We start from the raw sequence: 17,873 nt of genomic DNA, 5'->3' as shown, positions 1-17,873 counted from the left end.
AAGTCTAGCTACAAGGACATGCCCACTAATAATAGCTACAGTTGAAGTCAGAAGTTTACATACAATTAGGTTGAAGTCATTAAAACAAATTTTTTTTAACCACTCCACAGATTTCATACTAGCAAACTATAGTTTTGGCAAGTCGTTTAGGACATCTACTTTGTGCATGACATGAGTAATTTTTCCAACAATTGTTTACAGACAGATTGTTTCACTTTTAACTGACTATATCACAATTTCAGTGGGTCAGAAGTTTACATACACTAAGTTAACTTTACCTTTTAAGCAGCTTGAAAATTTCCAGGAAATGATGTCAAGCCTTTAAACAATTAGCTTCTGATAGGTGTGCTGAATTGGAGGTGTACCTTTTGGATGTATTTTAAGGCCAACCTTCAAACTCAGTGCCTTCAAACTTTGTGGACCTCAACAAGTCTGGTTCATCCTTGGGAGCAATTTCCAAATGCCTGAAGGTACCACATTCATCTGTACAAACGATAGTACGCAAGTATAAACACCATGGGACCATGCAGCCATCATACTACTCAGGAAGGAGACACGTTCTGTCTCCTAGAGATGAACGTAGTTTGGTGCGAAAAGTACAAATCAAAACCAGAACAACAGCAAAGGACCTTGTGAAGATGCTGGATGAAACAGGTAGACAAGTATCTATATCCACAATAAAACGAGTCCTATATCGACATAACCTGAAAGGCTGCTCAGCAAGGAAGAAGCCAATGCTCCAAAACCACCATAAAAAAAAGCCAGAATACACTTTGCAAGTGCACATGGGGACAAAGTTCTTTATATTTGGAGAAATTTCCTCTGGTCTGATGAAACAAAAATTTAACTTTTTGGCCATATTGACCATCGTTATGTTTGGAGGAAAAAGGGTGAGGCTTGCAAGCCAAAGAACACCATCCCAAGCTTTGCTGCAGGAGGGACTGGTGCACTTCACAAAATAGATGGCATCATGAGGAAGGAAAATTATTTTGATATATTGAAGCAACATCTCAAGACATCAGCCAAGATGTTAAAGCTTGGTCACAAATGGGTCTTCCAAATGGACACTGACCCCAAGCATACCTCCAAAGTTGTGGCAAAATGGCTTAAGGACAACAAAGTCAAGGTATTGGAGTGGCCATCACAAAGCCCTGACCTCAATCTGATAGAAAATGTGTGGACAGAACTGAAAAAGCGTGTGCGAGCAAGGAGGCCTACAAACCTGACTCAGTTACACCAGTTCTGTCTGGAGGAATGGGCCAAAATTCCAGCAACTTATTGTGAGAAGCTTGTGGATGGCTACCCAAAATGTTTGACCCAAGTTAAACAATTTAAAGGCAATGCTACCAAATACTAACAAATTGTATGTAAACTTCTGACTCACTGGGAATGTGATGAAAGAAATAAAAGCTGAAATAAATCATTCTCTCTACTATTATTCTGACATTTCACATTCTTAAAATAAAGTAGTGATCCTAACTGACCTAAGACAGGGAATGTTTTCTACGATTATATGTCAGGAATTGTGAAAAACTGAGTTTATATGTATTTGGCTAAGGTGTATGTAAACTTCAGACATCAACTGTATATTGTGAAATGGTTTAAGTGATATTACTGTTATTTATTGTTTTTATTTATGATTAGAAGGGGAACGACAAGTCATTGTGTATGTGTACGCACCATGAGTCCAAGACAAATTTCACTTGAGGGACCAGAATGTATGCTTTCAGTTGTATGACCAGAATTATTGCTTTCAGTTAGATCAATTCTGACCAACTTTTTTTTAATAATAAGTTTATGGATCAAAGTGGAGTTTAGATTCCAGAAAGCAGACAGTTGTGCTCCATGGTGCATACAGTGAGTCTGGAATGTGTACAGTTTGGCTTTACCAAACAATAGCTGGATTATCCAGGAGAGCCACTGACCTTATGTCTGGACAATCAAAGCAGACCTTTACATACACACACTCCATACCATACTACATCAAGGAACTTGCGAAAGAATGGCTTTGTTCGGCGTGGAATAATAGCTTACTACTAACTAAATAATGTGCTGTATACTGACTGCCTACATTTTTTGAAATAGTGAAACAGTAGACATTATTCCACACTTAACATTTCAGGAAGTAGTACATTGTTGTCACATGACCTAATTATGTTCAATGTGAGTGATGTCAAGTTATCATCTTGGAAATGAAAATGGTTTTCACATTTTTAATTCAATTTTCTGTAAAGATGTCTTAACTTTTGGCCGTCCGATCAAATAATGGGAAAAGATCTGTTAAAATTTTTAGCTAATATTATTTCTGGTTCATTTCTCAAAGAAGAAAGGGAAGATCAAGTTAAGTGCACTGCATTGAGGGATACATTATTCCACACAGTTGCACACTTTGGCAAATGTAGTAGGTCATCCTAGCATTCTATGCATTCAGAAATTTTGTATACTCTGCACATTATAGCCTACATACTATATATTGCAGTAATATTAAGAGTAGTATGTTAGTAAGCTATTCCAAACATAGCCAATGTCTGTATCTGGCACTAATGCATTCACACAGGAAGTTTATATCCATTATATACTTTTTACTAAAATAAAAAGGTTCTTCTTTACAGAGCACTGAAAAAAAATAAATAAATAAATAAATAAAAATAAAAAAAAGTGAATATTTAGCCTGTAGCTACCCAAAACGGTGTCATTTCTACCAGTAGCGGTTTTCACCACCATGGACATCCAGTGGGCATCCAGTCAGCTTGGGGTCCCAGATGTCAAAAACATGCCCTGATTTTTACACCACAAGGTGCACAAAACAGAACTGCACAAATATGACTGTGTTCAAACAGGTTTCCAGAACACTCCCCTGTCTGCCAAGAACAGTCCCATCCCAAACTCATGCCATGGATTGAGCTATGAAAAGACACAATTTTCACTTGAATTCCCTGCCTGAGGCACGATAATGTGAACCATAATTATATTCTCTCGTAATAAGACATCTGTGTGTGGAGTTTTCACCCACCCTAACAAACAGATCTGGCTGATTGACACACTCATGCTTGTGTCAATGTTGCTTTGTCGGTCTAGTATATTATGCTACAAAAGAGCAATGTTTTGAAAGTGTTGATACTCTTCAGAAAGTCAAACTACCAAATGGCTTACTTAAAGTTGGACTCTGCATTTTAAAAATGGATAGGAGAAAGTATTTTAACAGCACCTGACCCTTAAAGATTACTTTCATTGGTGTAACCAAATTATTGAGATTGATTCATTAAATAATTTATTTTAATAAAAACACATATTACAACAATATGAAAAGCATTTTAGGTAAATTGACTAAACATTCTGAACTGTGAGACATGCTGCCATAATGACCTTCTGCTAAGTTTGAGGTTTACATTTGGTTGATGCGCACAATAAAGTTACGTGGTACACAAAAACATTTTAGACATAAAAGTGACTTATAACTCTCACTTATTTCTCTTTTTTCAGTTGTTAGATAGGGAATACCCCTGGCCTTGTTTATCTGCAGGTAACGTACCTGGCCTGCCCTAGCTGGTCACACTCTAGAATATAAATTCAGAGACATGCCTTCAAGGACACACACATATTACTCAGGAGAATATTAACATAAGGAAAACACTACTTTAGTCATCCTTACACTATAAAATAATGCCTCCCTAAGACTAGAATATTCAAATATTTCCAGGTGTAAAAAAAAAAAATGTTAAAGGAATATTTCAGGTTCAACACAAGGTAAGCTCAATCGACAGCATTTGTGGCATAATATTGATTACCACAAAAATTAATTTTGACTTGCCCAACCTTTTCTTAAAAAAAAAAAAAAAAAAAAAAAAAGCACAAATCTGGGTGACAGTGAGGCACTAACAATGGAAGTGAATCTTGAAACTTTAAAATACTCACAAGGCATAAATAATATGCATGTTAACAAGATTTTAGTGTGCTAAAATCGCTTACTAACCTTTTCTGTGTAAAGTTATAGCCAATTTTACAACTCAAATAATACATGACTTTTAACAAGTGCTTTTATAAAATAATAAGCTTCACATTTCTGCCTTTAAACCCTCCAAAAATTGGCCCCATTCACTTCCACTGTGAGTTCCTCACTGTAACTTTGATTTTTGCTTTTTTTTTTTTAAAAGGAGATACGAGTCAAATTCATTTTTGTGGTAATCAACATTGTCACAAATGCTTTGATTGAGCTTAACTTGTATTAAACACGGAATATTCCTTTAATCTAGAATGGTCAGTACAGTCGCAGATGGGAGATCCTAGATAGTGTATTATACAGTATATAATAAATTAATTCCCACATGACTCGACTATGCATGCAGACACTTATTGCATGGGATTTCCTGTGTTATATGCCACCAAAAAAAAATAAATGCATTTGGCTGATGCTCGAAACAAAGTGATGGCGTACACAAAAACAGCCTTTTGGACATATGTGACTGATAACTCTCTCATTTTTCTTTGGCAGTTAGAGAGGGAATACCCCTGGCCTTGTTTATCTGCAGGTGATGTATCTGCCCTCTCCTGGTCACAGCTGTGACACTCCAGAATGTAAAGTCAGAGACATGCCTTCAGGGACACACACCAAGCAGTGTGCTCATTATTCACCACTTGCAAAGCCTTTGCAATTCCATTTCTGCTTATTTTTAAACCAGCTCTCAACTACAGCAAAGGCAATTGCACATGTAGCTGTTATTTTATATTTTGTGTCCTAGTGCATATTAATTCACTATAAAAACATTGATTATTGGGTTAAATATTAATAGCTAGCAACATTAGGGCATTAGAGTGTTCCTAGTATAACTAACATGATTATTATTTTTCAAATAAATTGAGTCGTGAAATCACATCTCATCATTGGTGCTAAGGCTGTGAATGTCAGTTTGAAGGGTGAAATCCCGCGATGAGTGTAAACAACACATATTACTCAAGAGAATATGAACATAAGGAAAACACTCTTATAATCATCCTTGCACTTTAAAATAATGCCTCCCTAAGATTAGAATATTAAAATATTTCCTTATGTAAATATATATATATATATATTATATATTAAATCATTGTTATATAAAATAAACTATTTCCCACATCACTCGACTGTATGCATGTAGACGCTTATTGCATGGAATTTCCACTGCTATATGCAACCAAAATAAACATTTTGTCTCTGTATAATCATAAAAATGGCATCGACCTCTAACCTGCGCGTTCCTAAAGCAGATTACACATAGATCCCGGACGCGAGAGTCCCGTGTTGCTTACCGTTTTGAGATGACACAAATTGGAGCATTACGTTTCCCAGGATGAGGACCATCGACAGCATCCGTGTGACGGAGAACATCCTGGAAGATGAGACGGGACACGGCGATCGGATGCTGGAGAGAGAACAGCTTCACTCGCGCAGGATGGCGGAAGACAGCGGACGGAGAGAGAGAAACCCGACAGGCGCTGCTTGCTCTGCGCGTCTGTGCTGGAGCATGGAGGATGGATGGGGGGTGCTGATGCTGATGCTAAGCGCTCAGGGTTGCGGATGCTTCGGATGCCGATGATGATGCTGCTGCTGCTGGGCCATCGGAGTGTCCGTCATCGCGGAGAACCTTCAGCTGTCAGTGCGCGCACCCCACGGCTCATTCAAGCGCATCATCAGCTGTCAGTGCGCGCTCCCGCCCGCGGGCGACTGAAGCGCGTCAGTTCTGCGCAGCGGCCACGCAGAACGGGTTATCATATTACAAAATACAAAATATTTTAAACAATAAACAGGTTTAAAACTAAGCACTATAGTTGCTCACTATAGCACATTGTAGCCTTCAAGCAGAGCTTTAAATTCCAAACCTATCATCTTATTATCTCTTTATTAATTATTTGGATTTTTGTCCATGCTTTTCTAATGCCACTAGGTTGATCTTTAAAGTTCCTTCATAGGCAACTATTTCTCACCTATTACTGCCACTGCTTTTACTAATCTTAAATCATTCTCTTATCTGACTGAATGATTGAATAAATCACCATTATTCATTTAACTCAACCTCAGAATCACTCCATGGCTGTAGAAATACTATGAACTGACGGATGGTTAGCAGCCAATATATTTAAGTTAGATATGGCATTTGATTATTTAAATGGAGATGACAAACAACCAACTCACACTGCCTTATTGCAGTGGCTCGATGAGTGTAAGACCTAAAGGATTTCCCACCCTGACTGACAATGCCAGGAATGTTAGATCCAGTCTCCCACATCCAGTGGTGGAAAAAGTACTCAATTCCCATACTTAAGTAAAAGTACAAATACCACACAAATGTATTACTTAAGTAAAAAGTACCTGGTTTTAAAAATACTTAAGTATCAAAAAGTAAAAGTACTACAAATTCAAATCCATTCATCTTATAAAATGCGCCCCCTTCATGTTGTTATTTCTAAAGCCATACAATTCTGTCTTATATAGTTAATATTTGATACAATAAATATTAACATTTATAGTTAAAAATTTTTTTAGTTTTTAGTTAGTTTATTTGTATTTTATTTTTTTCTAGAGAAAAAAACCTATATAGGGACCTGAGATGCAAATTACATGTGCTTTAATCTCTAAGTACAATGCATCTTTTTATTTTATTTTTTGCTGAAATTATGTTATTGTACTGTCCCTTTACACATAAATACATTTTTAAAAAATAGTTTTGTATACAATAAGTAAAGCTTAGTCACAGGTGGATAAGGACTGTGCATTGTATTCAGAAAATAAGCTATAGTTCATGGAAATGAACAGAATATAATAATTCAAACAATAATATCAATAATTGTATTATGTATAAATTCAACATATTTACTTATTCTCTCCCTGAGCAATTTTGAGTTCAAGCTACCTTTTTAAAAAAGTTACTACACTACAAGCCATTAACAATAGGGCCTAACAACACTGCAGTACTATCTTTATAAAAAGATATATATAATTATCAGTATTAAACAGCATTAACAGGTACACCCGTGTAAATAAATGTAAACACATTCATGTAAATAAATTAATTGAAAACAGTGGTGAACAGCAGCATTTAACTAAATATTCAGCAACAAATAAGAAGTGAAATAATGAGTAGAGTATTTTGCATGACACTTAAATGAATCGAACTCCCTAATGCTTGACGTAAGAGGGAGAGGACAGTTTAGGAGAGCTTCATATAAATGAATCATCCAAACGAACCGATTCACTAAAATGATTCGGACTTTCTAGATTCATATGAAAGAGCTGTTCAGGAAAGCACGTTTGATCAGTGTCGTCTTCTTGAATAGAGTGCACATAAACAAGTGCTCATATGGATGAAAGCGTCAAGAAAAATATCAAATTCCGGAAATTTTGCGAATGGAATTATATTTTTCCAGGACAGACGGCAAAAACCCGGGAATATCCCGGGAAACCATGGATGGGTGGCAACTCTACATGAGCGCTCTTTAGATCACACGCAGACATACACACACATGTGAGAGTTTCAAAGCAGCGGACAAACGGCACGCAAGTACCAAATTGAGTCCCAGTCCTTTAGAAAGAACCAAAAGCACGCGACAGCAAAACCATGTGGTAAAAAAATAAAAAAATAAAAAACCTACTGTAATTAGTCCACAGCATCTTAGAAGAGTCCTCCATGATTTCTGTGTTCATCGTATTCTGTGGCATTACATCATTATATACAGTGATGAATACATTTAGACCGTCAGGTTTGTACACAGCCAATTGCATCTTATATGTGCGTATGAAAGCGCGTTTAGTTCAGCGGGCCTCGCTGGTCTGACAGACTGCATGAGTGCATGCGCTGACTGTCTGTGCTCGTGCTGTCAATTATGCTGCCTTCATGTGCTATAGTAATTAAACTACTAACCACTTCTGAAGTGGTAATTATGAGTATGCCATGCTCACGTGCTTTGTTGTCGGAAAGAACAGGCCTCATGGAGGACGCCGGGTTCATTCATACATATTTCTTGAGGAACTTTTATTTTGACACCATAATACACGTCACTCAGTGAGCTCGACGATAACGGAATTTTGGTCAAATACAAGCTATTTTCACTGTGTAAAAATGTACAACATGCATAGAATGGTTGCTGACATACATAAATAAATATTACCAAAACGGCAAGCGCCAACAATTGGAAATTGTATTTAGAAAAAATAACAAAACCTGTCATTCACTTCAGAAACTGTACTCTCCGCCATGTTGAAAGTTTAGGACTCCTCCCATCTCAGAAACTCTGGTATCAAAATTATATTTAGTCATAATTAGGACTTGAGGTGTCATTCATGTGCAACTTCCAAGTGGGAAACTCGTATTTACGACAATTCCGATAGCACATGAAGGCAGCATTAAACACACTGCGCTCTGTTCTCTTTTCTCTTATTGCAAATAATGAAACAAACTTTTTTTAATCCATGTAACAAGTAATGAGAAGGCGTGTATCAGAGTAAAAAGTATTTGTTTGGCTAGAAAAATTAGCAAAGTAAAAGTTGCAACAAATTTAAATACTGAAGAAAGTAAACATTTTGAAAAAAGATCTAAATGAAGGAATAAGGAACAACACCTCCCAGTTGACATACGTTCAAGCTGACATTTAACAGCTAGCACTGTTTTCATAGTGTGTCTGTGTGTCATTGATGGAAATCATGTGGGAAGGGTTTCCTGTTTCTTCTTCTCTGAGTGTCTCAAGCTAAATGTTAAACACCACTCCTCTGTTCTCAAATATTTTGTTTAATTTACATAATTAATGCAGAATCTTTATGTATGCCATCTCCAAATAAGGTAATGCTTAATCTCATTGGATAATGCAATTAAGTGTACTGTCTTTCCCGTTTCTGCAAGGATATATAATGCTGTGCTTAACAATACAGTACTAGAAATCTTTGATGCATGCTCTGTGTCACTCATTTCTCCCCTCAAGGATCCGGATCGAGACAGCGACTGCAGACCTGACTTGATACTTAGGGTCCAATCCTGAAAAATCCTAGCACAAAGTATTTGTTGTACTTTACACCACTGCCCACGTCCCACCCACTGATATATATATATATATATATATATATATATATATATATATATATATATATATATATATATATATATATATATATATATATGGATTGCTCATGATGTCACTGCGCCGCCATATTGCTATACCCAAACATTCCATTGTCCCTATTGACTTAAAAGGAAATTATCCCATTTCAGCGAGTAAACATTAGTCATTATATCACCAGTTTTATAACTGAAATCTGCATGTACATCCCTACAACGTAAACGTCCCACACATGCAATTATTTATTTATTTAAAGTCAGGAATTTTTCCTGTTTCTTGAAAGCCCGAGCGTATCCATCTCAAACAAACTTCATCAGCAAACAGATCAGCTGAATGTAAACTAGTTCACTGAAACTGAGGTAAGATACAAACAGACATTTTCAGACTTATTTATTGTGATCATCGAATTGTTTGTTCAGAGTTACTTGTTTTATCAAAAAGTGCCTTGTTCTCGCAGTCACTTGAATAAGAGCGAGCACTCTCTCTCTCTCTTCCTCTGTCACACAGGCAGCGGTTGCTGAGATTGAGGGAGACACGCAAAGTGAAGTTGGTTAAACTTAAAGTGATACGAGTTCGACTGGAGGACAATGAATTCAGCTGAATACAGAGAGCACTTCAATGTGAAAACAAGCAAATCCTGGGCATTTAAGGCGATTTAGAAATCCCGGTATTACTTTTTTAAAGTCCCTTTCGGGAGTAAGGACGTATTGTCACCCTAAACAAGAAGATATTACAGCTTTTCCTACTTACATTAAAATTTGTGGATAGTATTGCTGCTTCCTTTGGTGATTGTTGTGCTGCACTGATATACTGAACTGATAGCAGGTGAATGCGCTGACATTGCGATCCGTATACAGTTGTGCTCAAAAGTTTGCATACCCTTGGAGAATTGGTAATATATGTACCATTTTTAAAAAAACATGAATTAGCAGGCAAAACACATTTCTTTTATTTCTTATGGGATTCATATTCAACTGTAGGTTATAATAGAATGGCACAATCATAAAACAAAACATGGCAACAAAGAAAAAAATGAAATGACCCCTGTTCAAAAGTCTGCATACCCTTAGTTCTTAATACTGTGTATTGCCCCCTTTAGCATCAATGACAGCGTGTAATCTTTTGTAATAGTTGTCTATGAGGCCCCAAATTCTTGCAGGTGGTATAGCTGCCCATTCGTCTTGGCAAATTGCCTCCAGGTCATGCAAAGTCTTTGGTCGTCTTGCATGTACCACACCTTTGAGATCTCCCCAGAGTGGCTCGATGATATTAAGGTCAGGAGACTGTGATGGCCACTCCAGAACCTTCACCTTTTTCTGCTGTAACCACTCTAGGGTCAGCTTGTGCTTAGGGTCATTGTCGTGCTGGAAAATCCAAGAGCATCCCATGCGCAGCTTTCGTGTAGAAGAATGCAAATTGTCTGCCAGTATTTTCTGATAACATGCTGCATTCATCTTGCCATCAATTTTCACAAGATTCCCCGTGACTCTAGAGCTCACACACCCACAAAACATCAGTGAGCCACCACCATGCTTCACAGTGGGGATGGTATTCTTTTCACTATAGGCCTTGTTGACCCCTCTCCAAACATAGCGCTTATGGTTGTGTCCATAAAGCTCTATTTTAGTCTCGTCACTCCAAATTACAGTGTGCCAGAAGCTGTGAGGCATGTCAAGGTGTTGTCGGGCATATTGTAACCTGGCTTTTTTGTGGCATTGGTGCAGTAAAGGCTTCCTTCTGGCAACTCGACCATGCAGCTAATTTTTGTTCAAGTATCGTCGTATTGTGCTCCTTGAAACAACCACACCGTCTTTTTCCAGAGCAGCCTGTATTTCTCCTGAGGTTACCTGTGGGTTTTTCTTTGTATCCCGAACAATTCTTCTGGTAGTTGTGGCTGAAATCTTTCTTGGTCTAACTGACCTTGGCTTGGTATCAAGAGATCCCTCAATTTTCCACCTTTTTATAAGTGATTGAACAGTACTGACTGGCATTTTCAAGGCTTTGGATATCTTTTTATATCCTTTTCCATCTTTATAAAGTTCAATTACCTTGTTACGCAGGTCTTTTGACAGTTCTTTTCTGCTCCCCATGGCTCAGTATCTAGCCTGCTCAGTGCATCCACATGAGAGCTAACAAACTCATTGACTATTTATACACAGACACTAACTGCAATTTAAAAAGCCACAGGTGTGGGAAATTAACCTTTAATTGCCATTTAAACCTGTGTGTGTCACCTTGTGTGTCTGTAACCAGGCCAAACATTCAAGGGTATGTAAACTTTTGATCAGGGCCATTTGGGTGATTTCAGTTATCATTATGATTTAAAAAGGAGCCAAACAACTATGTGATAATAAATGGCTTCATATGATCACTATCCTTAAAAGAAAGTTGTTTTTTTTTTGCATGATCAGTCATATTTTCAAAATCAATGCCAAAATTTCACAATTTCTTCCAGGGTATGCAAACTTTTGAGCACAACTGTATATCTTCTCCTCGTAACGAATATTATGAATAACAAGCAAATCAAACATTCAACATGATTGTCACTAGAGGGCGAAATGCAACTGTTGTATCCACAGGTCGGAGATGGTGAAACGGTGTTGTTTTCGCCTGTCAGTCATTGATACTCTATGGCAGTTTGAGCATACTAAAATGGCCGCTCGAACACTTCCGGTGGCTTCACCTCCTGCTGGCAGTTTAACGTTGCATCAGTGATCCAGTTCTATATATATATATAAATATATATATATATCAGTGGTCCCACCTCTTTCTATGTCAGAAGATATCCAGATATCAGAGTTTTGTCTGATAAAGAAAACCAGTCAACATCAACAGCTTGTTACTGTATGTTAACTCTTCATACAGTCAGCGGAAGAATATAGCAGAAAGCAGGAGACGAAGTGATGGTACAAATGAGCAGAATTTATTGAATAATCTTGAATAATGCACTTAGTCTGATCAGCACAAATTCAACCAGTGTTATTGTACCAAGCAAAGAAAATGGAAAATTACTGCTTCACAACATCATCCTGTGAGGTTAAAGGCCTTGAAATGGAGACAGCTCTTTATCTCAGCACAAGCACAGCACAGCATAAGTTTAAACAGAAATAATAATGCATAGCAAGAGCAAGAAAAGTAATAAGTAAAATGAATACATAAAAAAATGAGTAAATCTAAAAATAATTAAAGAAACAAATAAAGTTCAACTCAGATGTATGTTTGCTCTCTTGAAGCTGCACACACACTCAAGTTGCCATTAAAAATTCAAATTAGATCATTAGATCTATCAGTATTTGTTGGTACTTTTTTGTTATTTTCAAGAAAATTCTACATAATATGTACCCAGGGCAACAATGAGTTAAGTGATTTTCTCTAAGAAATTAAATTTCCTCCACACAGCGTGAGCTCAGCTTAGGATAAATTTAAGTGTTGTTGACAGAGCGGCACCTATAGCTGTATAACACACTTATTTAAATACAGTCACTCAGGATTAAGAGAAGATAGAATGAAGTGAACAGTTTTATGGCCCCAAACGATTACATTCAGAGAGCACAGCACAGCACACATCGCCTATTTATCAAAGTACACTTTGTAAATGTCATTATTGTGCATAGGTTTGCTGTTTAGTATTGTCCCCCTTCCTCTGGTACCATTTCATAGGAAGATGAAACAAAACATTGTGGTAGTAAATAAATAAAATTAATATGAATTATACATACTTTATAAAAAACCTTTCAAGGACAATTAAAACATGTCAGGAGTGTTTAATCCATTTTAAAGAAAAATTCAAATAAAATGTAGAAAAATTAATTCATACATAGACACAATTGATATCATTTGTCTACAAAACTCATTTCAAGTATTTATGCATATGTCTTTAGATTGCAATGTTTTTATTACAAACAAATTCAGTCAAGTGTTTTTCAGGTAATCTAAAAACAACCTTTCAGGTGCTTCATGTGGCAACATCTAAATGAACTAGTTTTAGTTAAGTCAAAAATGTTGTTTAATCTGACTAAACCTGAATAAATCCTTGCCTTGAAAAATAGAAATATTAGTTGCTTAAAATAATTAATCACAATTAATTTCGTGAGTCCAGAAGTTTCAATAAGTGTCAGGTTTTTTTTTTTTTTATTGTACGCCTACTTGATCTTAAGCGTTTTAATTTAGTTTATTAAATGATTATTATATTATTAAGTATTTTAAAATAAGTAATTTTAAGTCATCTTGTTGCGCCCATTGTACAGAGGGTTTGTTCCTGGGAGGCAGCAGATGCCCTAACCCCGCCCCTACCCTAATCCTAACCCTATGGAGCCTGTAAGGCTGAGTACCCTGCAAGGAACAACGAAAGGCACCTTTCTCTCATCGTGGAAGTTTGCTTAGCCCTCTGGTTGAGAACCACTGCTTCAGAATTATTGTGATGACACCGAATGGTGAGTAGTGCTGATGTGCCCAATAACGGGGCAGCAACTTTCCCTCCACTTTACTCGAGTACGTCAATGAAAGAAACATTTAAATCAAAGCCACACCTGCCGCCTGCTGTGAGCCAATTATATGCAGCAGCGAGGTCACGGACTACACACCCACCTTTGTTCTAAGCCAATAGAATGAAAAGGTGAGGAGGGGGGGAAACTTGCCCCCAGGGTCAATTAATCGCGCATCAGTGATCATCTGCAAATGTGTCGGAGGAATTTCAGCCGCTCTCCAGAGTTCCAGGTGTTGTTAGTATGGGAAGTCGACAACAATGGCTTACACGACTGAAAAATGAGTTAAGCAACAGTCCTCTCGTGTCTAACGTGGCCTTTGGGTTCATCCTGATGGGACTGGAGAAGTTAGTGGAGCTGGAGTTTGAGTGTCCGTGTAATCCGACCTGGAACGGGCTGTTTTCCTCCGCGTTCTTCATCATCCCCGCGGTAATGGCGTTCGCGTTAATGATGATCATTCAGGGATGCAGGTGTGATGTTTGGTGCCGGAGGACCATGTCTCTGTCCAGTTTCGTGCCCGCGGTTGTCTGGTTGATTCTGCTTTTCCTGGACGGTCAGTATTTCGCCTGCGCGATGACAGATTGGCACGGTCGATTCGTGATAGTGGATAAAGCCGCGCCGCAGAAATGGTGCGAACCCACGCAAGAGGAGAACGTGACCCCTCAAGAACTCATGCTGCGCTCACAGCGACTGTTCGTCGAATCTCAGGTGAGATCTAATAATCGAGCATGAATCCAACAATCGATCGTGATCATATCGTGAGAGTGAGTGTTCATGCGTCTTTACGCACCAGTAGGCCTCCTGGAAACTTACTGTGTTACACTGGAGATGGCAGTGATACATTTGTAGAATCTTCAGGCATTGATACATTTGCTTTGATACATTTGTAGCATTATAGAGACTAATTGCCATTTGTCTTTAATTCTTACGGGATATATATATATATATATATATATATATATATTACACACACACACACACACACACTGTATATTGCATGAAAATAATATTTTTTTAGGATTTATTTTGTATTGTGACATTATGACAAATAAGCACGTTTTCCCCAAATACTCTCCATCTACAATGCAAAAATCCTATACGCATTACATTAATACATTAACTTTTGCAGAATTAGAGTCTAGTAAATCCCTTAACTACATTGAAGTTTATATTTAAATCAACCACAAATTAAAGGCAGTGCAACAAATACTACATTGATGTATACTGTAGATACATTACAATTTAATTGTCAGGTTTTTCATTTATTTTAGGGTAAAAAGATTGGGTGGATGTGCTCAGTTGTCATGAAAATAATGTCAAAATGCAAAAAAATCTTAATGGTCCTAATATTGGCTTAATTTTTTGAAGCAAAATGTAATTTAATTCTTTCTTATGAATTTGGGGTTGAATATGAGACAACATGATATTTACAGGTTTCACGAGATTCACCCATATACTTAATGTTTTGGGGTGTGGTTAATAAATTATGATATTAATATATAATGATATTATGCGATTAGATTTAGTTTATAGATTTATGTTAGTTTAATTGTCTAGCTCTATTGCTAGAAATGTTATATAATTTTGCTAGGTCTGAGGAGGTTAGCCATGTAGTACTCTTAAACATCTACAGTAAGCCACAGGTTAAAGGAATAGTTCACCCAAAAATTTAAATTCTTTCATCATTTACTCATCCTCATGCCATCCCAGATGTGTATGACTTTCTTTCTTCTGCAGAACACAAGCAAAGATTTTTAGAAAAATATCTCAGCTCTGTAGGTCCATACAAAGTTACTGGTGGTGAGAACTTTGAAGGTCCAAAAAGCATATAAAGGCAGCATAAAATAATCCATATGACTCCAGTGTGGATCCATGTCTTCTTACTATACTATAAATCTTCACTTTCACTTTCTTCTTTTGTTTATGGCCATTTTCATTCTTTGTGCATATCGCTACCTATTGAGCAGAGAGGGGAATTTATGGATAAAAAGGACTTAAATATAGATTTTTTTTTCTCACCCACACCTATCGTATCGCTTCAGAAAATATGGATTAAACCACTGGACTTCATGTGCTCTTTCAAAGTTCTGGCCACCATTCACTTGCATTGTATGGACCCACAGAGTGGAGATATTCTTCTAAAAAATTTTCGTTGTGTTCAGCAAAGGGAAAAGGTCATTCAAATCTGGGATGGCACAAGGGTGAGTAAATGATGAGAGAATTTTCATTTTTGGATGAAATATTCCTTTAACCCCTTTTATTGACATCTATGTTTGTCTCTCTTGTAAACAGGTGATCGGCATTGTCCTGCTCATTTTTATCTGTTTTGGACTGGTCGTGTATGTGATCAGAGAAAGCTGCCAACAGGAGCTTGAAGCTCAAGACACTAATGTAGCGGAGATGAGTCTGTATAGCTCTAGCTGACCGACACCTGGACATGCATCTGCCTGCAAACCACAAAGCAACGAGAGAACAGACCATTCTTCCTCCTGTTTGAAAAAACAAACACTTGAAACAACCTTTTTTGTAATCACCTTTGGTCACCCTTTACATCTCAAGGTTCATGTTATAGTGAACTGTAAAGTGCTGTATAGTTTTACTACTTGTAAAACAACACGTATCAAGTAATATTCTGGATATAATACATGCAGTCATTTACAACAGAAAATATTTAGACTGGTTCCTCATTGCTGTGACTCTAATTGATGTGCAGACAGAATTGCACAGATGGAAATGGAGCTTTACACAAATAGCAGCTGAAAGCTCAATGCAGTTAATTGACATTATTGTCACTTAATAAGTGCCTCTGTTACAACTGTTACTTCAATATAATGCATAGTTTTAGCAACTATTAAGTCACGAATTACAGCGAGCACGGTGTTATAATCACAGACTTGTCCATCAACACAATGACAATTCAGGCATGAAAACAAAACAGGGTGGAATTTAAGAAAGTGTGTTTGGACGATTTGGAAAAGAAATAGATGAACCCTAATACAAAATTGATCAACAAAGCCTTGAGTTACTGTTAAAGATCACTGGGTGGTGTGAACTAAAACAGGCTGTATACTTGTTTAGTGCAGTTAATCTGTGCTGATTTAGTTATTGATGGTAAATTAGTCCAGATTTGACAATCATATGCAAGGATGTAGCCAAATATAACAGATTAAGAATTGGTCATTGAAACCCCAATCTGGTTTTCTTCTGTGTGAATATATACCCTGCTCCCATCATGCATTAATAACCTTCATCAAAATTGAATTATTATTATTATTTTATCATTCTGATGGGACTGTCCAGAAGAATTGTCCTTGATTGTTTTTTTGTTTTTTTGTTTTTTTTACATTTGTGTGTAATTTGTATACTAGATTTTTCTGCATTGAATATTACACAACTCAGTATAGATGTTTGTTGACCTATCTTTTTGTGTCAGTGGTGTTGACTGTACAAAATAAAAATAGATACTTATCAGTATTTCCTCATGTAAAAGAAATCCACTTTTTTAATTGTGTCCTCGAAACCTTTGTTGTATTTAAAGGCTCCGTTATCCTGCTGTAATTGCTGCAAAGAAAGATATAAACATGAGGTGATGTAAACAGTGATTTAATGCTGTTGAATGTTAAAGAGGTTTTAGTCATTACAGACAGTAAAACCAGCATATGCAAGTTTAGTGTCATTTCTATTAGACTGTAGTCAGGTCATTGTAATACACCACAGTAATTACAGGCAGGACAAAACTGCTTTAATGATGTGCTAATGGTTTTCTAGAAAGAAGAATAGTGGAATAAATCATACAGTATGGCTATGGTTAATATTAGTTACAGTATGTGGTTAATATCAAACAATCTATACCAATCTAGACACTGTTTTAGTAAACTTGCATTCATATCTAGCGCCATTCTGGTTTAGAGCACCTACTTTTTACAATCCATACAATCCTCAATGGATCAGATCAAGTCCAGAACAAACCTTCCTAATAAAACAAAATGTTCTTTAGTACTTGTTGATAGCCATGATCTGTAGAAATGTAACCATGATCCATAATCACTAACCTTGTATATATGCACATTACAATTAAGAACATATTCCAGTTCATTGAAATCTGAATAAGACAGCTGGCATATGTCTGTATTAATCAGAATTCTGTGTCACGTTAACACCAAAATATCAATATTGATATATCGACCGGGGAAGGAACATAATCTACATTTTGCAACCCACAGTTCTCTTGTGCGCTGTTGTCAAGGAATGAGAATTGAGTTGATTATTAAATTACTGTGCAGAATTCCTAAAAATGCAACAAAT

The 17,873-nt window shown here is 36.8% G+C and overlaps 2 protein-coding genes across 3 annotated transcripts in view; one reads left to right on the top strand and one right to left on the bottom strand.

Annotated features, from left to right (window-relative positions):
- Nucleotides 1–5,655, bottom strand: part of LOC127456482 (neuroplastin-like) — a 41,835-nt gene extending 36,180 nt beyond the window's left edge. For both annotated transcript variants that reach the window (XM_051725001.1, XM_051725002.1), the window contains exon 1: nucleotides 5,287–5,655. In XM_051725001.1, coding sequence (XP_051580961.1) covers nucleotides 5,287–5,365 — 79 coding nt within the window. In that variant the 5' untranslated portion in view covers nucleotides 5,366–5,655. The remainder of the gene's footprint in view (nucleotides 1–5,286) is intronic.
- Nucleotides 5,656–13,715: 8,060 nt separating this feature from the next.
- Nucleotides 13,716–16,865, top strand: LOC127456486 (calcium homeostasis modulator protein 6). The gene is made up of 2 exons (XM_051725004.1): nucleotides 13,716–14,276; nucleotides 15,861–16,865. Exons 1-2 carry the CDS (start codon nucleotides 13,812–13,814, stop codon nucleotides 15,990–15,992), a joined length of 597 nt encoding a protein of 198 aa, XP_051580964.1. The 5' UTR covers nucleotides 13,716–13,811; the 3' UTR covers nucleotides 15,993–16,865.
- Nucleotides 16,866–17,873: the final 1,008 nt, after the last annotated feature.

The sequence above is a fragment of the Myxocyprinus asiaticus genome, chromosome 18 (assembly GCF_019703515.2).
Source record: "Myxocyprinus asiaticus isolate MX2 ecotype Aquarium Trade chromosome 18, UBuf_Myxa_2, whole genome shotgun sequence".
Taxonomy (NCBI): Eukaryota; Metazoa; Chordata; class Actinopteri; order Cypriniformes; family Catostomidae; genus Myxocyprinus; species Myxocyprinus asiaticus.
Note: the sequence above shows the minus strand (reverse complement) of the source record. Positions and strands in the feature narration are given on the sequence as shown.

Excerpts from the sequence above, each read along its gene's own strand:
- LOC127456486 (XM_051725004.1), top strand. The coding sequence starts at position 13,812 with ATGGGAAGTCGACAACAATGGCTTACACGACTGAAAAATGAGTTAAGC. Across the intron at positions 14,277-15,860 it reads GACTGTTCGTCGAATCTCAG|GTGATCGGCATTGTCCTGCT; the intron begins GTGAGATCTAAT and ends TCTTGTAAACAG.